The sequence below is a fragment of the Plectrocnemia conspersa genome, unplaced genomic scaffold (genome assembly GCF_051122295.1).
Source record: "Plectrocnemia conspersa isolate PC_06_02 unplaced genomic scaffold, ASM5112229v1 ptg000008l, whole genome shotgun sequence".
In the NCBI taxonomy this organism is placed as follows: domain Eukaryota; kingdom Metazoa; phylum Arthropoda; class Insecta; order Trichoptera; family Polycentropodidae; genus Plectrocnemia; species Plectrocnemia conspersa.
Genome location: NW_028277172.1, coordinates 21,234,636 through 21,258,249, shown reverse-complemented (window position 1 = coordinate 21,258,249; position 23,614 = coordinate 21,234,636). Strand labels below are relative to the sequence as shown.

The 23,614-nt window shown below is 29.3% G+C and overlaps 2 protein-coding genes across 4 annotated transcripts in view; one reads left to right on the top strand and one right to left on the bottom strand.

The window, feature by feature from the left end:
• LOC148233374 (RNA helicase aquarius) overlaps positions 1-23,614 on the bottom strand; it is an 84,736-nt gene that overhangs the window by 9,048 nt on the left and 52,074 nt on the right. The gene's annotated exons all lie outside the window — the stretch shown is intronic.
• Positions 1,296-23,162, top strand: LOC148233381 (uncharacterized). The gene is made up of 16 exons (XM_088190648.1): positions 1,296-1,436; positions 11,324-11,639; positions 11,716-11,922; positions 11,998-12,116; positions 12,187-12,265; positions 12,336-12,638; positions 12,713-12,805; positions 12,884-13,080; positions 19,964-20,198; positions 20,267-20,473; positions 20,541-20,659; positions 20,722-20,800; positions 20,864-21,024; positions 22,519-22,663; positions 22,740-22,832; positions 22,904-23,162. Exons 2-16 carry the CDS (start codon positions 11,338-11,340, stop codon positions 23,088-23,090), a joined length of 2,526 nt encoding a protein of 841 aa, XP_088046774.1. The 5' UTR covers positions 1,296-1,436; positions 11,324-11,337; the 3' UTR covers positions 23,091-23,162.

Genomic DNA, 23,614 nt, shown 5'->3' with positions numbered 1-23,614 from the left:
AGGTTAAATGAGGATATTGAAAAGATAAAATAATATTAATAAAAAAAACCGTGTCACAAAGAAAAATAAAAATACAAATTATTGTGGCTAAGACTATTACTTGAACTAAGGACTTGGAGTTACTAAAAATATAATTTATGCCTCTAAATCTTAAGATGTGTTTAAACTAAAATTTAAGTTTAGTCTTGTCGTGTTCACCGATTCTGGAGATATTGTAGGTTATGGCAATGTTTTAATTTTAATTATACCTGCTTCCAAAAATACTACAACTTAATATACTAAAAAAAAAATTTTTTAGAATAAACTATTTTCGACAGACTTAAAAATATGAGATTAAAAAATAATACTAGCCATTGAGAAAGTCCACAGCTGCATAATATTAACTCAGAAATATAAATAATTTCTAGAATTTCAGCAATTACAGTGTCTTTTTTTGCTATTAATGAATAAATATTTAAATAACAAATAGTTATAAAAATGGGCGAATATATTGTATTATTTATTCCAAGTTATTACATCTGTAAATAATCGGGTTTAGAGTCGCAATTGCAGCAAGCCCATGGACTTGAGTTCCGTGCAGGGCTGTGGAGTCGTAGTCGTAAAAAATCTAGCGACTTAAAATTTTCTTTAACAAGTTGAGTTCGCTATTATTCGCGCTTAAAATAATCAAATCTGATTAAGAGCTTCCTATCAGAAGCAATTATTTTTTAAGATCTAATTTATTTTAAATCACGGATGGAACATATAAATTTAGATTTAGTATTATTAAAGATTTAAGATTAAATTTAGTCAACATGACAAAATAATATCCCTTGTGTTCTTCAAATATTTTACTAAGATTTATATTATCAAAATGTTATCTAATCTGTCTAGGTCATGTTTACATATCAGCAGTTTGTCAATTAATTCGCTTCCCCATTCATATTTAAAAAAGATATGTATTAAAGTTTAAAAAATACATATTATTTCTGTAAAATACTGATTTATTATAATTTATTAAATTTAAAATGATGAAAAACAGAGGTTAACGTGCAATGATCTTTAAATTATTTTTAAAGTGCACAAACAAATATAAAAATAATTTTATCAGTATATTATTTTCATTCATGTTTATTATGAATATAAGCAATAATTGATTACATTATACGTATACTACATATACACAATAAAATCTTATTTTTTTATACACTCTTATATACTCTGACTTGACCTTTTCTTATTGGACATAATTCGTGAGCGAATATACTACCAGTAGTGATCGTACTCTTTACCAGTAAACACCTCTCGAGCGGCACTGTAAAAATACTATCAAATAAATAAACATAGATTTATTACACAATAAACATAAATATACTATCAAATGTACGCAGTGTAAATGAAACACTTGAAATATTGATAAAATTTAGTAAACAATTCGGATTCCTTATCAACGACAGGTGAGTGTATTTTTTTATGAATGAGCGTTCAATGCAATTGATAATTATGAATCATTGGTAATTTGATTGCTTTAATTAGTATCTGATATATTCCAAAAAACATCAACATTTCGATGAAAAATCACAGTTAAATAACGACTTTATTTATATATGAAATATCATAGAAAATCATTATTATTTCTAATAAAGTGAGTAGGTACATATCTTATATTGGTCGATGATCGCAGCGACTATAAATCTCGTTGTGATTTTAGTTTTTGCACACTCAGCTAATCTAATTTGCATATCGTTTTGTTAGCACGAAATTGCTAAATTTTGTCTTCGGTCTTATGCCATAGTAATTCTTAGAATATTTTTTATGAGAACATCGTAAGTAGTTAAAAATAAAAATTAATCTCTCACGAGAAGTTAAAAAAAGATACTTTTGAGCTTTCTCGTAAAACGGATAAGTTCAACGAACTCCGGCTGATACTTCGATATTCCCATGGACGGGTATAGTCTGAAGAATCCTTGATCCTACACTATGTGTAGGTATGTGTCCGCATTCGGTTAATTGGAGACATGTTATAATTGTTTAGAATGTCGTTAATGGTCGACTTTGAATTACTAAGATTCTAGGCTAATTTACTATATTCAATTAAAGTAATTTTATCAAAATAATTAATTTTATATATAAACATATCATATTATATGAATCACTATGTTATTATTAACATTATATTTCCATAAAAAAGCAATGTACATGTAAATAGTAGCAACAGTAAGGAACAACTTATCGATACATTTTTGTTATGGTAACAAAGAGACAGCAATATTTTTACAAAAAATAAGATATATAATATAATAATAAAACATTTTAATTGTAAATAAAATATGCTTTACTTAGTCAAATGTATTTATCACTTGCGATATTTAGATAATAATAATCTCTAAATCAATTCATAGTATAATTACAAAATATGTACATATAATTTCTAATCTTAATATTGACAATAAACCATCCAACAATTATTAATTCTTATCATGATAAAAGACAATGCAGATAAATGATAAATCATTAATAATTGAGCAATTACACAAAAAAGTATCTATAAATCATATGATCTATGCACAAAGATATCGCATTTATATTACAAAGCTTTTTAGAACCATTAAGATAATTAAACTTATAAATAAGTTTATGTTTAAAAAATACACATGTTTGTACAAAAATACAATATAATTAAATTTGTACATGTGTTTTAGTTTTTTATAAGTATCTACATTTTAACTAATTATATTAACGAATTATATAAATTAAAAAATGTTTTGTTTTGAGCAAAAATAAATAAAATCATTTATTTAATTCAAACGATTCTAATACTATGGTATGCCGTCGTCGTTTTTCGTACATGTCATACAATATATTAATAGTTGCATTTATTATATACTCATCAATAATGCAAATCGTATCACATCGTGCTATCGAAATTTTGTGGCGATATAGAAATCAGAGATTTTGGAAATCTAAAAAAAAATTACATAAATATAGTATTTACGTAAGGCAAATTTTAAATAACTTGTACTATATATATGTTACACGTATGTGCGTCTAGCATACTTTAAGCTCTTCAATATATACTCCATCCGGTTAGGCACGTTGTATTGTTTGATTTACACTTAGGCGTGCTTTTTCTAACATATGCACAACAAACAATACATCAAAAGCGCATCCATGAGTGTTTTGATTATTTTATTTTTTATTATTATGACCAGCACGATAGACCAGTGTATATTCAATGACTGAAAGTCCTGGGTTTAAATCCCATGTGTCTGGGACATCACAAATAGTAATTATTATAAAATGGATGGGTAACATGTTGAATAAAATGTTTTCTAGTTATTTATTTTTTAAATATAAATATATTTATTTTTTAACTACAAACGATTCCATTTATATATAAATCTTGAACCTGTTCTATATTTCGGCACTCATGTAGTGCTTGATGGTTTAATTTTTCTGTAACCGTTTCATAATTATAAACATCAATATGATGTTTTCAATTTTTTGAACGAGTTGCAAAATAATGCAAATAAATGTGGCGCAAAATAGACGCCGAAAAAGTTGGTAACAGTATATTTTATTAAGCATATATAAAATACCGAGTGTCGAGTTGAATTATTGTCGGCTGTAATACATCGCGATATGATCTTGTGATTATGCTGGACTATCCGCTGATGTAACTTGTACTGCTCTAGAGCGTCTTTCTACATCTGCTCTTCTCTGCCTCTCTGTGACCAAGTATCGCGTTTTTTATATTGCTGATTCGAGCCAGCTCAGGCAAATTGGTGTGCTAAATTCATTGCTTTTTAGACACCCAAAGTATTTTTACACCTTTAAAGTGAAACTGCCGGATGACCAGTTTCGGTGATCGTTAACGAAGGGGTATGAAGAACAATAGTAATTTTGAGCTGGATAAAACGCATTGTTTATCGCACATTGCCTCTTATAAGCATTGTATTTAAACAGACATATGCTTTAATTATCTTGTAGGAATATCTAATCCAAAAAACAAAGCTGATATAAATATATTACAATACAAGTATTGTATATGAGTGCCACAAAAATGAAATACATTAATCATATAAGTTATAAAAAAAATCAATGATTGTATTCTATTGCGTCTTTGAGCAAAGCTCTGACCACAGACCGCGCAAATAAATTTCCATATCGACATTTTATTCGTAAAATGAAATAAATAAAAACAACAACAGGAACTTTTTTCAGCAATAAAAAATATGGCGTGCTATGAAAACGGCGCAATTACCATTGCCCGTTATTAAAGTTCAACATGCAAATTTTAATGACGCAGTTTGAAGGAAGCTTATTTTTTTACGAGTAAATTTACTTTAAATCGCAATAAAAATATTAGCTATACAATTTTAACAAACGCAGAGGCGGCTCGTACAGGAGCTGGAGAACCGCAGTGGCCATAAAGAAAATTATATGAACAATATAAAAGTTATACTAGTTGAAATAGTATATGTTTTAAACATACTTGTATGCAAAATGCCTAAAATGTAAAGCTGTGTCACAGATAATTTATTTGTTATTGTTTGATAAAGATCTTATTGGATTGTAACTGCGTAACGGTAAAAAAATAAAATTTAACAACGTTCTTATTATATAAAATACAAATCCGGGGATGCTTAATAACTGTTTAAGTACACATGTTTGGCAGAAATATGCACCTACCCTATCACTTGTATTTGGCACCGACCTTTTTGGCTTGTTCACGGTTTTTATGCAACCGTTAATGAATGTCACAACGATTATCGAATTAAAAACAAATGGTCAAGTCGGTATTCGAGAAACATATGCACTTTATAAGTTGATTACAAATACAAACATATGCTTTGAAAGCAGCCAAATTATTTATAATTCTATCCAAGATGCAGATTAACTAAATTTATTTATATCAGAAATTTTTAAATAATTAAAATCCTGAGATATTATTAAAATTCTTCAAATTGAGAACTTTAGAAATACTTCCAATCGTTTTTACAAACTATATTTTTTTAATCTATTCAAATGTTCAATATTATTTATTACCACCTTATTTATGAATAAAAATTAACAAAATTATATACTGAAAACTTAATTTCAATTTTATGAAATATTTCTTCTGGCTATAAAAAAATCATGAAAGTGACTGTTAAATGAAACGAAGAATATGTATTTTCAAATGTTTTATATAAAAATCCCAAAAAAATATTTTCAACTTGTAACGATCTATATATAAACCTCAAACCGTAAATACTTATTGCTACTAACATTTCATGGACTGGTTTATAAGAGTGAATGCATCGTTAACACTAAAAACATCGATGCTTATAGTATTTATACACATATGATAATTACGAACAAAAAGCAAATTTTGAAATTCATATATTCCGACTTTAAGAACGAGTATATTTATTTATTTTTCCACGATGCGTAACTGAATTGACGTTCTATATATTATTATTATTATTATATTATAATATAGTACGCTACGTTCCGAACGTCACATTATATCTTGTTATCAGATAACACTTAGTATTATACGTCATCGCACAGTCTAAGAAATAGTAGTATCGATGTGGGGTGATATATCATATAAATCTATATTATGTAAATAATTTAAAGTGTTTTTCCAATGAAAATTATGAATAATATAGTCCTTGATCGGATGAGACAACAGAATAGCGTCATTCAGTCACTTATAAATTTACTGCGGTGTTCTATTATAGTGTAATAACTAATTAATATACATACAAAGTGCATTAGGAGTAATATAAATATAGCATGAGCCATAATTTAAGATTTATACGCGCTCTTCACGCTTATATTGTTCCAAGAACGTGTGGTAATATGCGCCCTCGTGTAAAGTTTTACTTTGATGTGATTTTAAATTTCCGCAATTTTCCGCAAGCTTGGAAATAGCCGAGGAAGTGACGCATTTAATGAACTAAAAACTATCGAACTTGCGTATGTTAAATAACGCATTTGGTGTCTCATTCTTCCGCAATAATGATTAATATTAATTCTTATAATAAACACCAGCACAAAGACATTGCTAATTAAAAGGAACTGCAAATTCTCACATTATTCATATACATCCCTTCAAATTTATAGTACAGTGATTAAGCTATTAGAAAGTTGGGGTTAAAGGAAATGTGTTTTTTTGATATCCGAAATATACATACATATATCAGCTGGACTAAGATTGACGTGAATTGGAAAGCGACTGTTCCAGATGGAAAAGTAGTCGGAAATGTTGAAAAATTCTGAGATATCTCTACAAGAGGGAGAATGGGTCGTGTCCGTATTTGTATCCTTGTTCCTCTTTGATGAGATAGATATTGAGATTGCGATACAATTCATTGCATTTTCGACGTAACATCTACTGGCAATGCTCAGCGATTTTTAGCTTCCCTTTTTCGCGTCCCTTATTCTTACCCGTTGCGGCCAGAACATCAGCGCTTGAAAACGGTTTCCTTGCATGAGCTATCTAACTTATTAACGAGCTTACCAAACACAAGGATGTTTTAGGGTCTAAAGTGTATGCGATAGTTATGAGGAACTAGAATATTTATGGGATTGTACTTATCCATTTTGGGTGTACATCATACCTGTTTTTTTAATGTTTAATTGTATAATGGCCATCGTGTTGATCAGATTTGTAATAAAAAAAATATTAAAACGCAACCAAAAAATATATATCCTAATCAATAACATTTAACCGCATATTTGCAAGGATCAATGTATTTTAACCTCTTCGTTGTTACACTTAATTAAGCCACAATAACAATTCGCACTTTGGGTGATATATTTTTTTTTTACATTTAACAAACCACAAAATAGCAGGCGTTATGTGCGTAAATGTCGAGTTGTATTTAGGAAAATCCAGCATACTTTTTTTATTTATAATTATGATTGATGATAAGAATGTGCACGTTCCAATTTCGAACAGTATGCAACTTAAGTGCGTTTTTCAATTGTGCTGCGATAAGAGCTAAGCAAAAACATTGAAATATAATATACGAATTCGAGAAAGCTTTTTTTTAATTAGTTGATACCTGTGTTGGTGCACATCAATCAAATATTCATTTATACTATTTTAAAAAATCTTTAAATATACTTGAGCAACACATGTAGTCGTTTTTTCTCGCAATATACTCGAGTGACTAGTGCCCTCCAAAATCCATGGTCATTTATGCGCCTTTATTTTGTGAATAGAATATTTATCGGCGGTATCTACTATGACCGAAATTCGCAGAACTAGTTCGTTGAACAAAACAAAACGCTTATCTCAAAAACAGGTGTGCGTCGCATATTTTTGTCAAGTTCGACTCACATTTTTGTATTTTTTGTTTCAAGACGCAAAGATTTTATTTCATCAGTTCAATAATTCGATCGCGGTTATTTATTTTTATGTTTAATTTATATGCAAATCCGCACAAAACAAATGCCGATACGGATCCAATCTTTATGTATATCAAAATCGTTCTAAACATTATTAGCTATTGTATATACAGTAAATGATGTATATAAAATGCTAAAAATGTCAAAAACTCACTTATCAGTAATTCGCACTAATTAATTATTTTTTAATTAAATAATATTTTACAGACAATTGATTTATTTTTTGCACTAACTAATTAAATAAATTAATATCGGTAAAAACCCAAATAAAAACGAATATATTCGAATATTTCATCTTATGCAAATTTTCACTCTACATTCTGATATTAAAAAAAATTGTGTTTTAAAATTGACAATGGCATAATTTTAACCAAGAGAACAAGTTGCATCCTATTTTATTAGAAATTCATAATAAAAATATGATTGACTGTTTAATTATTTTTGCTTTGTTTTTTTTTTATTATATTTTCTATTGTTCCTTTTGTTTAATGGAATTAAACGAAAATTAAATTAAAAGTAATTTCGAGAATTATTTCAAACGATCCTTAAAATTATTCGCTCGTTCTTGAACCTGTATTGATACATGACCTGTGCCTGATGCTATTTTGGTAAGTTAAATATATCAGTCATGTTAATCTTTAGACTTTCTTCGCTATACATACGCAAATGAGACTAACCTTGAAAAATCAGTCAAATTTAACATTTAGTATTTAGAAATACAATTTTAAAGTTGTCATTTACATCTAGAATCTATTCTATAGCTTTATGGAATTTAATTGATTTGATGACGAATCTTTATCTTGATGACGTAGACTGGTTAGTATCTAGATTGTTTTTATCAACAAAAAAAAATCCAAAAAATTTAGTTTTATTCTAACTTTCGGTAACTTATATTTAATGTTATTATTTTAATATATTTATTCAAAAGTAGTCAAATGTGATTTGTCTGATGATGGTTCTGGACTTTCACATAAAGATCAATAATCTCTGTATGAACTAAAAATATGTTACGTTAACATTATTATTAATCAAAAGATTTTCGGTAAAATAACAATAACGCGCTTTTTTTTAGAAATACGATAAGTATTTTATAGCAAGAATATGAATTAATAACACACCCACGATTGTATGAGTGTACGTATTATATTCATATTATAGTACTCTTTTGTAACAAACACAAACAGTCGTATTCGAACCATTGTGGTGGAAAGTGCTCCCAATATCCGAACAAACAGTGAGTCTTTAACCAAAATATCAATTACAATATCATATAAAATAATGTTATACGCAATGTTAAATATATTATTAATATATTTTTTATATATTTATATATATGTATTTGTTCATTGATAATTTTATTTGTACGCCGACTAAATATTATCATACAATTTTTTAATTATTGGCCAACGTTAATTCGACAACTGCGATAATTATACAGAATGACGTTTACAAACAATAATCTAGTAAATTCTCTGATTTCCAAAATATTGACTGTGGGCGTATTGGATTGTAAAAACCATGGCGTCAATTCTCTCATCGGAAATTGATACCAATTGCCACCAGACCTGTCTGTCATTTGTTCCATTTAATTTGCGAATTTAAACTTGACCCAAATTCGCGTGAAATCATCCAGAATATTGACAATGGTGATTCAGAACATATTTTCAAAATCAAATATTGAGTATGCAATTATAAATTTGGCTGTAAATTTGGCAATAAATAGAAATTAAGCACCCTCGAAACTTTCTAAAGGTTCAAAACACATTTCAACACTAGTGTTTAGTTTAACTTTTATCGCCGTTGATTGAACACCGTTAACTTTGTGTAAGTGATCCGGCTTTCCAATAGATAAGCAATATACATTTAAAATCATGTTAGATTAAGTAAAACATAGCCTGACCAATCAAGATGTGCTAATTACGTGATGTTAAAGAAAACCGCAGATTTACAAAGCGATACTGAAATACACGTATAGTATTTCGCGATAAAGAAACTATTTTAAAACAAAGACTATCTCATACCTAATGTACAAAAAGGTTTAAAACTTTTATTTTATAATTATAATATACCTCATTTAAAAAAATACTATAATATTAATAAAATAAATTTAGTTTATCAGCAAATTATTGCTTGACCAAATATTAAATAGTATTAATATTGTAAATTGTTTAATAATTTTAGAATTTAAGTAAAGTGAAATAGCACTTTTTTAAATGAATACGAGAACGTGTTAACTGATATAAATATTTATTTCAAGACATTTTAACTATTTCTTTAATTCATGATACATACATATAAAAAAAGTAGATGACAATTAAAATGTTAAAAACGATTCATACTATTTAATATAAAATTAAATTGTATTTAGAAAAATACTAACTCATTCTTTTCTTCAATGGAATTTGAATATTTTTAAATTGAAAATGTATACACAGCATATATGACATAACCTAAAATATGACTATCATAGTATTTCGATAAAATGAAATTCATAAAACAAGTAATTATCGATAGATAAAAGCATATTTAAAAAAATTGCTTTTACGCTTTAGAAAAACATTTGTGAATAGAATGTTTATCAGCGGTGTTCACAATGACTGAAATTCACAGAATTCGCTCGTTAAACAAAACAAAATGTTTTAAAGTCCATTTTTTATTATTGTTTAACGCTTATCTCAAAAACAAGCGTGCGTCACAAATTAATAAAAACTAGATAAACTAGACCGCGCAGCGAGAATATTTTAATAACCAAAATCGCTTATTGTTTTTTACTAAGCATTACAACAAAAAACTTATTTAATTTTATGTACATGGATAATCTTCATTTTGTGTCGCTTATTGGTTAAAAGCGAGAGACAAGGACGAAACTTTTTTTGTACTATGATGTTAAGATTTCGTTAAATATTTACTGTTTAAAGCAGAAAACTACTTTACCACCACAATAGTCAACCGATTTCTTAACTAAAACAGATTTTTAATATAGGATTATTCTGAATACATCCTTAAAATTTTTGCTAATTGCACTTTTCAAATTATTTTACAGCTATAAATTTATTTTTTATGTGGATGCAATTATGAATGATTTGGAATCGGAGTAGTTATTAAATGAAGAATAATTTATTTTTTCTTCTGAAATTTTTGAATAATTCAAAACCTAGGGAACTGAAATTTGAAAAAAATATTGTACATTGATTTTACTTCATTTTTCATTTTTCAAAATGTAATATTTAAAATTACTAAACCACAAAAAATAACATATTTAATTAAATTATAGTAAGAGCATTTATTGTCAGAAAATGCGTAAACAACTAATTTACGAATTTCTTTTCAATTTAATTTACAAAAATTATAATAAGGAATCAGAAATTAAATAAAAATCTTACTATCAATCAGGCGCGTACATGCGTTCCACACGCCCACTTTTTCTTACCGACTTAATACGCGAGCGAGCGAAAGAGAATGTATCTCACCGTACGCGCCTGCTATCAATATGTTTCAGATTGTTTTTATTATAATTAGTTTTTTCAAATATTCATTGTTTTCAACTATTAGATAAAATATTTAAATATTAAATAAATTTAAAATTTCATTGTAATTACTCCTGCTACCGAAAAGATGTATTTAATAGCTGTTGATGTGGTATTTATTATTAGCAATGAGTTGCAGCAACTACACTCGGTATGCTAAAAAATATTACTATAATTAAAAAATATGAGTAATTTCTGAAATTTCGGCAGTTAAAAAATATTTTTATAAATTATTTTATGTGACTGCTTGTGTAATTAATAATTTAAACAAATAAAATAAAACGCAGTACATCATTTGGGGAGGGGGGGTTGACTAACTGTGTTGTTGAACTGTGTTTTTTTTTTTTAATTCATATAGAAACTAAAAAAAATCCATTATAAATATAAACAAATATTTCATTTTATTGTTTTAGAACATTCGCAGAGAATGAAAGCACATCATTTTTTATTATTTCTACTATGGCATTTCGCCTCGCCGAGTTTAGAGGTAGAAAAGGCGTGCTGCTCTGGCGACAACCTCATAATAGGTAACAGATGCCAGGATGAACATAAAACGCATAATTTAAATCCAACCAGTACTGAAAAAAATAATAGGGTGCTACTAGAATGCGAGCATGGAATGTTTCTCATTGATCCTTCAATAGATACTGAAGAAACATTCTTCATTAACAAATTCCAGTATCTGGTAGTAGGCAATGGCACAACAGCGTCATACGTAGATCCTGAAAAGTGAGTATAGTCAAGAAGTAAACATATGGGAAAAAATCGTGTAAAAATAATTAACAAAAATCCTATACAATTCTAGATTCTGTGTATCAAATAGAATGGAATTAACAGTAGACAACAAAACTGACATGGTTCAAACAAAGGTGCGCATAGCTTTGGTCTGCTTTCCAGAGCAATCTGAAAACGGCACAAACGAATCTTTCACTGTTTTGCCTATATTGCTGATCATCTCTGTCAGCTGCTTAGCGCTGACTCTTCTAGTCTACATCGTCGTTCCAGATTTGAGGTTAATCAATCATTACTATATTTACTATGGCTAATGTTTAATCATATGTTTAATCAAAAATCGCACAATCAACAGAGATCTTCAAGGATTATGCACGATGTGTTTGTGCGGAAGTTTGACTCTTGGGTTTCTGCATCTGGCATTGGCTCAAACTCTTGAAACGCAAGGAGGAAGCGCAAGATGCTATGTAATAGGTATATATTATATTAAAAAACACAGCATATTCCTTTAAAAACATGATAAATCAAACATATGAAATTTCAGCTTTTGGCATGTATTACTGGCTAATGGCAGCATTTTTTTGGATGAACATCATATCGATCAACATGATGAAGAGTGTTGTGTAAGTGATTTTAATTTAGCCAAATATTATAATGTAATGTAAGTAATAATAATTTTAAACCCAACTTCAGATTTAGAAACTCTAGCATACCGGACAAGCGCATATTCTTATACTACAATCTGTACGGCTGGGGAATGCCTTTAATCTTATTAGTGATCACCCTATTTGCGAATTTCAAAGAAGGGGAACATCTCAGACCTGATATTGGAAAGGCCTGTTGGTTCACAGGAAAGGTTGAAACTTGGGCTTTTTTCTACGGACCGATCGCTGGCCTCCTAGCCGCGAACATCTTACTATTTGGCATTACTTCTAGAGCTTTGTGGTACACAACCAGTTATGAAAACGTTACAAAACTAAAGAGCATGAAATACAAGTAAACATCTAAACAAAACATCCATATATACCATTTTATGAGAATTAATAATTTATTTATTTACTTTTATTCAGATTTTGCCTATACATAAAACTATTCTTAATCACTGGAATTTCTTGGGTGTTTGAATTGATCAGTTTCGCAGTAGACATTAAAAATGTAGCATGGTAAGTTTATTAAGAATCGTATATTCGTGCGCATTTATAATAAATAATACACTAACAATATAATTGTTCGTTTTTAAGGTTGATTACTGATTTCTTCAACGCATTACAAGGAGTGATATACCTTCTGATCTTAATAGTATTTAGAAGAAGGGCTCTGAGAGGTCTGGCAGCATTAGGTCTACCTATTCCATACGCATCAAGAAATAACGATATAGAGGAAGAATGCGACGAGATCATCGGAGAAGAACACCAACCAGCCATGACAGTCATGCCCTAATTTAAAACAATCTAGTGCAACATTTTGTATATATTATACATGAGTGTTAATGTTATTTATATATTGTGTTACACAACGAAAATTTAGGTTATCTAATGTGTTACCAACGCTTTTAGGATAGCCTCGATCATTTTTTCCATGTTAAAATATGATAAATGTAACAAATGATTTTATGATAAGTTTTCGTATCCTATTAAACATAAGTTTTTTCTGTATATACATACATAATTAAGAATCTCATATATGTTATATTAGGCAACCTCGAAATACTTAAATTAAGTGATATATTTTATTTTGTACATACATATTATTAAAATAAATATTTTTTATTATATAGATTATTTATAATTTATAACCTACTTCTTATCAAATTAAAATTGACATTATAATAATACAGCCGAAATATACGAAAAATCATATCAAAACGACAATTAAGCGATAAGAACGTTTCCGGATCAGGTTTATAATCATTATTAAAATAAAGTATTAAAAAGTAGATAAAGACCTATCACGGAAATTCGTGTAATGTACTTATAATGAACTGTTATTGCCATTTAAAACATGAAAAAAAGACACCAGCATAATAAACAGAATATATGAGCGAACTCAACAGAGTTATTTACTCATATTAAAAAAAAACCTCAAATCTCAAAAAATAACATAGAATAGAATATATCTCTAAAAGCTAATAAAACACCAAAAAATAATTGATTTCACAAACTCGTGATTACTTATTTGCTGAGTTCGCCTTTAATATTCTCAACGCCTTATGTCGTTTTAAAAGAGTAAAAAATCAAAATTTACACGATACCCGTTTTACACGGTTTCGCTTTAATACGGTCAAGAAAAATAAAAAAAACTAATATACGTTTTGATTTGCTACGAAAAAAAAATAAAACGCAAAATGCTACCAATATTCGGCTATTTAAATTTAAGACTGATAAAACAGACAATAAAATACAAAAGAACTTCTCCTATCTTGACCAATATATACATACATAAACGCGTATATCAGACCTTTCGAAATATGCTACTGTATACACTTACATTTTATCCAAATTCGCATCAAGCGGAGCTACTCCAAATATCGAAACTTAGAAGACCGAGGAAGCAGCAATTTAACACTTCACGCCAGCTACAAAGTCTGAAATCTAGAGTTCAGCTCGATCTTAAGAAATGACTGGATTCTATAAGATGGAGACAAGGATATGATTCACATGATTAAAAAGCTGTTGTAAATTTAATAATATGTAGAATTCCGTAAAAAACACTATGCTCGTATATAAATTAAAATAATTAATTAATAAACCCTTTACGTAGTGATTCTACTGACACCATCCTATTTATTTTTGTTATAACAAACTCCCCATTATAAATGTATTTTATATAATACTATCCGTTTCAAAACTCTATGATTCCGAGAAAAAAATTGTAGCGAATCATCATAAATGGACGTAAATAAATGTAATGTAATGCGATAGTAAGCCATAAATGTGTCACCAAGAATAAATTATTAAAACAAAAAAATAGCGATATGACGCTGAAATTTTATTTCCTGCGCAATTAACACTCTTAATATAGGTATATATGCACTTTTTAAAATAAGGAATAAATGCGTATTTTTGAGATCACTGACCTATTCAAGAAATAGCATTAAGTCAAAACCACGAGCAATAGCGAAAACTATGTATATAAAAACACCGTTGCAGGTTTTACGCAAATATTCAAGTGTATAACATTTGGAAGAGCTAAAAAAATATAATGAGATAAGAACGAGGTTCAAGTTCCTCCCAAATAACCCATATATTGAGTCGTATATAAAGATTTATAAAATACACGAATTATTGTTCTTCAAACGATTTTAACGTTAATTGGTAAAAGTTATGTTATTTCGTATTAGGAGATTAAGAATAGAGATTTTTTGGCGTGTGTTTTTTATCTCTAAGGCACTTCTTAATTTTAAACATTAAATATTGGCGGTATGGTGGCTAAGAACGCCACCACAATAAAATAACTTTCAACATGAGAAATATTCTAGCGATCCTAAACTTTGAAGTCTGGAAAAAAAACAGACTTTCTACTTCAATCTTCAGATTTGGACTAACAATGTCGTTATCCTAAGTCATCAGGAGTTAACTCTAACTTCGGGGCAAATTGAGATTTGACGATGCAGATCCACACGAAAAATAAATGTAATGCGCAGATTTATGCGACTAAAATTAATTAATAAGTCTTGTAAATTGAATAAACGCGTGTTAATATAACACAATATATAAGCATCTTTATCTCTCATGCCTATATCAAAATTTTGATAGATCAAAAAGAAGACATTAGAACATACATTTTATTTCTCAATGTGTATATTAAGAGTTATCTTTTAAAATTAAAATTTGAATCACTTGTATATGGTTCGACTGTGAAGTACAGTAGACCCCCTAATAACACGGTAACTGGGGATGTGTTACTTTATGTGTGAGCGAGCCAAAGGGATGATATCTCATTCATACGTACGTATTTCAAAAAATTAAATCTAGTCCCCAAATAGCACGTTCTCAATATACCGTGTTATTGGGGGGTCTACTATATATTTGTCCACTCTTGTCCACAAAAATGATTTTTTATCACGGAAGAAGTGTAAATTTGTTTTTATCTATTTAAGTATTTCACTCATCCTGTATCACTTCAGAGCTTTACATAGTGACCTTTACTGATGCAACAGTATCGGACGTTAGCCACAGAAGGCTATAAAAATATAAATAAATTAACGGTCAATGTTTTTCAATCTAAGACCAAGTGTCAATGAAACCTTTAATGTGATTAAAGCCTTGACATCATTTAGAAATTGACAAAAATCGTTTCAAGAAATCATTGCCACGGACACGAGTTACTGGATCTATTGTTGAGCAATGAATAAACAATAAACAAACGCCTACGATCTAAAAACAATAAAATCTACGAGTTCGCATTTGTGCAATTGCCAAACTACATATTATATTATACACATGAAACGAGCGAATTCCGCAAAGACGCTTTTAGATTAATGCCTTTGTATTCAGATAAAATTTCTGGGAATTTTTATGCGGTTCAATATTTAGTGTAGTTATAGAATAGCTTATTACTAATATCTATGTATATTGTCTATAGACTGCACATCATCTCATCTCATTATTATTACTACCCACAAATTTGCATAAATGTGCGTGTCAATAAATAATAATTATTATAACGTAGCCTAATATATGATAAAGTAATAAAATACTATCAGTCGTTTTACAGCCATTGCACACAATACTACTCTTAATAAAATCACCAAATAATAGAGGATCATAAGTAATACCAGTAAGTTTTATATGACATGATTAGTACGTAAATCAATATTTATTATATAGATCCGTATATATTAATTGTGACGTCCAGAATCAATAACAATTATATGCATAAATTGTGAAGTGATAAAACTAGTTTCTTAGAAGCAAAATAAATATTTAAGAAATATGTGCAAACGCAATATTGTTCACCTGAGAAGCCATAACTTTATAATTTGGTTGTTTCAGTGACGTGTGGTCGTAATCTCAATTATTTTTAATTTTAGTTTTATCAAAATAAGTCCAGTGATGTCAGTTTTATTTATAGATATATTATATACGAATTAACAAATCAATTATTGCGAATCGTGCGCATTTCTTTTTCGTTATAAAAACATAGATTTATTATCTTATTTATTTCTTCATAATATCTGCATTTGTTATGAATGTGTACTATCTCTAATAATCATAACAATCAATAATTAATGTATTATTGCTAACAGTTGTAAATATAGATCCCAGTACATATTTTATATTTAGAGAAGTTACGTGCTATTTAAAGTGTAGTAAAATGTATTCAATGGATCCTATCAGGATCGCGTAAAAATACTATTTTAATTAAAAATAAATGGACGCCAATCACAACAGATTAGTCATTATCAAAGTTACAAAAAGTCACTGATATCCACATGTGGGCGTATTAGATTGTAGAAACTATGGCGCCTTTTTTCGCATAGTAATTCGATAGCAATTACCGTCAGAAGTACTATAGTATTAATACAATAGTATTATTCCTTATTTATAACATATAATAAAAAGAAAAGCTACAATTTTATAATAGAAGTCCTTCAAAATATATTGTTCTACTTATTATTTTTAATTACAGTGTACTCTCGATTATCCGGATGCGGATTATCCGTGCTTGAAATAAATCCATTTTTTTAATTCTATATTTTCAATTTTTTAATGAAAATACGGGTAAATTTATAAAATTTAATTTTGACTGATTGGAAAAGCAAAACAGCTAGATGATTTAAGATAAGATGGTAAAAGAACGACACTAAAAATAAAAAGTCTATATTGGAAATTTTTGCGGGAATTAAAATAAGATCATTTAGAAACTTTTTGTTTAAAGGTCATATCTAAAAAAAATTGAGGAAAAGAAATTGCTATGGGAGCTAAAAACGGCATTTTGTAAACTTTTTTTCGAGGAGAACAAAGGAGGGCAACATTTTTGTAGTTAAAGTAGGACATCTGTTCACCATATTTAAGGGGACTGAAATGAAAAAAATCCTTTTGATTATTAAAATCAAAAAAGAGCATGAATGGATAGATTCGAAGATTGGTTCAAAACCATATGAGTTACTGAAGTGAGATTTTTTAAAAAGTAAATGGTTGCCACAGAAAGCAGTGTTGTTAATAGATGATGCTCCTTCTCATCTGAATGAAAGCATATTGAAAATAAGCTTAATTCAATCAATGAACGAATTAATGAAGCTCATAGATGATTAATCTCTGATAAAAATGACGACATGACATGACAAAAAACAGGCTAACCCAATTACATTGCCAGATCGCCGTAACTGGGCGTGGCAGCAATAAGTGGGCGAGCACTAAGTCGCCCTCGCGGAAAAAACAAGTACCATTTCATACCTGGAATGTTATTTTTATGAAAAATTCATGGTTTTGGTCCGCAGGATTCAACATTTGATTTAATGGTTTTCATAACAACAGCTGTAAATTATTTGTTCTCTTGTTCGTCGATTCAAATATTTTGAATTTATCTCAATTAATCCGTTAGATGTGAGTTTTCTTACACTACTCTCTGTAAGGCTGAAAGAAATTTCTTTCTCTAATTGTTGCGCCAATGATAAATTTTTAATTTCTTCAATGGATTTTAATGAATTAATGGAATCGCGAGGGTCCTTAGTATTCGTCGAGCCATTAAATAATCTACGAATAATTTCTTTCCTTATTTTACATATTTCTGCTTTACAAGAATAACTAGTTATTATTTTTTTGACTGGGGAAAGATTCTGGATTTTGCAAATATTTAATTAATGACATTTTCGATTATTTAATTTCTCTTTAATTTTCCTTTAAAATTTCTAGCTTAGCACAGAATTGATATTTTCCAATTGTTTTAACAAAAATTTTAAGCCCCTTCGGCTGTGAATAATAATAGTGTAATTGTCAATAACAGCTGTTGCCACTTAACAAAAAAGATATAAAAAAAAAACCTTTTCAAATTATCAGAAAAGAAAAAGAGCCATAAATCAGTAACATATTACTAGATCACCAAAGCAAAGATAAAACCGCCGGCCGGTTTGAATAAAAGAAAATCGGTCGTTTTTCGGGTATAATAATTTAATGTTTTTTTCGATAAAACTTATGTATACAAATAGCTTAACATTACTAAATATATACATAAAAAATACAAAAAAAAATGTAAAATAGGGAAAAAATTAAAAAATAATAAAATTAGCGTAAAATTATTAGAAACTAATACAATAAAAAATATATAAATGTATAGCATAAATCTTTAGCTATAAAGATTTTTTTATGTTTTAGCTTTGTCAAGTCAAACCTAAAATTATGACAAAAATAAAGTGGTATTAGAAAGCACATTTTAAAAATTAAATACATTCATTATAATTAAATGTTGTATCATGCATATAAGTTATTAAATATTAAAAAAAATCGAGCTTTTCTAGCTACTGGTTTCAAGGTAATCATTTCAGATAAACACGTGTCTTGTAGGTTCTTTGACTTCATATTATATTATATTATAAAATCAATTGATTGCATCAACGTTTTATAAACATCGTAACCAACGACATACGTAAAATAAATAATTATATTTTATTATTTGATAATAAATATGATACATTAACAGTGAATAACGATTAATACGAAAATAAATATTTTGATCGAATACTATAATATATGATTTTATTTTAACATGAAATATAAAACGGTTAATTGGGTATTTAAGGTCTCTAACCCTAAGGAGTGTTGCCGCATCCAGTAAGACCCGGAATTGATGGCTCGTAATCTGGCGATGTTCCTCTTGCTGTGCACCGATGTCTCTGACCCTTCGTCCCTTGGAGACAGGTCTTAAGTATCATAACCATGCACTCCTTTATTAGACCCACAAAATATGTCCACGCCTCTAGAAAGTAACATTATTTGATGGACATCTTTCGCAGGTCGAATTGTGCAACGGGATAATGTGGTTTTACGGTGCTTTTTGTCGTCCGATAATATATTGTTTCCGCGCCCATTTCTATCCATCGGGGAGTAATTACAACATGTAATTTCTGTGTCCCCCTTTTTTCTCTGGATATAACGGACTTTTGTATGGTCACTCTTTTGTCACGTTCATCCTTATTATGGTCGTGGTTACGATGATTAGGTATTTACACAGATATTTTATTGAGTAAAATTAGTATAGAAAAATATTCGCTACGCGGCTAAATAAATATTCTTATAGATTTTTATAAATATTTTTTAAAATCAAAAATACGCGTTGCACAGCAAAATCTGGTTATGCCTAATTATTAAATATTTTTTCAGATATGAAACTTCATCATTTCGCATTATTTGCGTTGTGGCAATATGCTTTGGTGGATTCACGAATAGAAAATTTTGAGTGCTGTCCCAACAATAACACCATGATAGATTTCGTATGCCAAGATGAAAAAGTACCGACCCAAAACAAAAGCGTGCTGCAGTGCTCGACGGAAATGTTTGAATTCGAATTCGAATCTTTGTTAGAAGAAGAGGACTTCCACCAGCTGAGTCCTGGAAGGTGAGTGTAATTATAAACTAGATCAGAGAGCATTTAAACAACATTAATAAGATTCTATGTATTTCAAGATTCTGCTTTGGTAACAAAGTGAAAAAGGATAACGGAACAGGAACACACAATTCAAACGTGCGCGTTATTGTGCTGTGTTTTCCGGTTGTTGATTTCGACGTTTTTACGAACACATTTTCGTTCATAGTCTCCCTTTTAACTTTGTTCATGTCTATCATTGCATTGGTTTTAACTCTCATCGTCTACATAATCGTTCCGGATTTGAGGTTAAATAAATTATTTAAACACATCATGCGTTTCTGTGTATTTAATAAATAAATCTGACGTCAACAGAGATCTTCAAGGATTGTGCATAGTGTGCTTATGCGGAAGTTTCATTCTCGGATATTTGAACACAATATTATTACGAATTTTAAGAACTGACACAGAAGGTGTAGCGTGTTACATAATAGGTATGTTTCAAAAGCAAAACAGCTATCGTATAATGGGTTTTAATATAATATTGATATTTTAGGTTTCGGTATGTATTACTGGTTACTCGCGGCATTCTTTTGGATGAACATAATCTCGATCGATATAATGAGGACTGTAACGTAAGCAACGAACCAACAAATCACAGTATATGTGATATAACATAATATAAATTTCTTTCCTAGGTTTAAAAACTACAATAAAGCAGACAAGCGCACGTTTTTATATTACAATCTGTATGGTTGGGGAATGCCTTTACTATTGCTAGTGATCACTCTCACTGCTAATTTCATAGAAGGATATCATATTAAGCCTAGAATTGGAGAATTAGACTGTTGGTTTTATGGTAAGTTACGCATGTAGATCATTCGATTCAATAATGCTGTTTTTTATATGATATTGTAAATGTGATCCCTTGACATATTTTTAATCTATTTAAATCTGATTTTAAAGATTAAGTGTGTAACGTAATGTTTCAGATCTTCAACAAATATAACAATATTCAAATCTTACAGGCTACAGAAAATTCAAGTATTAATTTCATGCACAACTAATTGCTAGATTTTTTTTATAATTTTATTTTTAACTCGACAAGTAAACTCGGTGCTAATGATGTCGCGGACTTCCATTGCTATCTGAGACGGCACGTCTTTCAAAATTTCATCGTGTTCACGGTTATATTCGCCTGCTGGAAAAGACTCTCCAGCATCGTGAGCCAGAAGCGTGGATCTTCATGGCGAACCAGTGGTGGCGTCATAAATCGAAAAAGTTTATTAATCTGACTCAATTTTTGTGTGTTCAAATCACGTCGAGGTCACCACTTTTCTGATCTACTCAGGGAGTTATTTTTTTTTAATATATTTAATATTATCAGCAACTGAAATGTGTGTTCATAGACTGCATGGGTCCCTGAAGTAGGTTTGCCTTTGATTCTGGATGTGTAGCTTAATCAGTATATACGAAGAGAGAAGCAGCGGTTTCTGCAATATTCGCAAGTATGGTACTTATTGTTCAAGGGTGGATGCCAGTAGTGTCAAAGAAAATCTTTGAGAGATGGTTCTCAGATAAACTGTCTAATGTGAAATGATGAGTGGAATTTCTTAGACGAAGTGTTTGAGGAGAAGTTATTCCTGGTTGCTCACGTTCGAGTATTTATATCCATGGTCCTTTCCACGAGTTTGTTGTCTGCCACTTTTTCGGTGGGACGACCAATTACATCAGAGTCCTAAGAGAAAATCCTTTCTGTTCCATGGCGCCTACTTTATGACTAGGATTCTTAATTATTTATAGTTGTCACTATTCGAATTTTACAAAATATGCATAGCGCGAATTACTGATCAGTGAAGCGTCAAAATGCTTAATTTATTATTTAGCATACTTTTTAATCAGGAGCGTCATTTCAGCTTTTTAAAATCACCAGAATTAAGATCAACTGTTATTGAATTAATGTATGAAAATACATCATTTATTACACATAAAAATCGTTTGTTTTATGTGTATTTGCATTTAAATTAAATAATTATTAATAAATCAACAGCGATCAAATTATTTAACTGACGTCTGGAAACAACAAATAAAAACGTAACACAAAATTTGCGACGCACACCTGTTTTTGAGATAAGCGTTTAACAATAATAAAGGGTGTACTTTTTCAATATTTTGTTTTGTTTAACAAACGAATTCTGCAAATTTCAGTCATATTATATACAACCGAGAAACATTATATTCACAATTTTTTCACAATTAACTACATAACAACTATTAAAAACAGCATTATTCATCAAACAACCTCCAATACATCTTATAAACTCAACTACATAATAAAAATAATATTTTACAGGTGATATTGAATCTTGGGCATACTTCTATGGACCGATTGCTATAATTATGGTTGCAAACTTTGTATTATTTTGTGTGGCTTCTAGAGCGTTGTGGTATAAGACCAACAATAACAATGCGACCAAATTCAAGAGCATGAAATACAAGTAAATATCTTAATCAAAATACATCCAAATCCGCCAAAATATAATATTTCATTATGTAATTTTATTCATAATTTAGATTCTGCTTATACATTAAACTGTCGTTTATCACCGGATTTATTTGGCTGTTCGAATTATTCAGTTTCTCTTTTGACTCACTATATGTAACGTGGTGAGTTTTGACTTATTTACCAACATGTAAACATGCTTAGTATTGTAGTATAATGATTATTTTATTTAAAGGATTATCGCTGACATGTTGAACACCTTATTAGGAGTGATATACTTTTTGATATTAGTGGTGTTCAGAAAAAGAGCTCTTAGAGGTCTAGCGAAAATGGGACTACGGATTCCGTGCGTTTCAAAAATCGACGAAATAGAAGAAGAAGAAGAAGAAATCATTGAAGAGGACCAAACAGAAGACAGCTAATTTTTATAAACATCTACCTCGTGTTTTACAAATGTTATGAATCTCGAAATAGTTATAATAAAGAAATATAAATAATTTATTTATTGCATTCTCATGAATAGCTGTCGGTCCCTCACTGTGGTGAGGTACCGCAGCTAGCGAGTGTACGAATACTGAACCCTCAACTTTTTGTGCTATAAATATTATTTTTGATTCGTTCTGATTTTTTTGATTTTAGTATTTATTTGTTGAAGCTTTCAGTTCTACTATTTATTTGTTAAAATTAAAAATTCAAACCATTGTGTAGCTGTGCGTCATATTGTAGAGAAAAAATTGGATAAAAATGTAGACTACACCAGTGGCGTACGGTGGGTGTTAATATTGGGTGTGCTATAAAAAAATAAAAAAAACGTACATTTTTTCATTTTTATTAGCCGAGGTTTTGGCATGCCTAAACTGCCTTACAGCTTTTTTCCATATATAAATAAATAAATAAACATCAAACCTAATCTAAAATATTATTATATCAAATTTCCAATAAACAT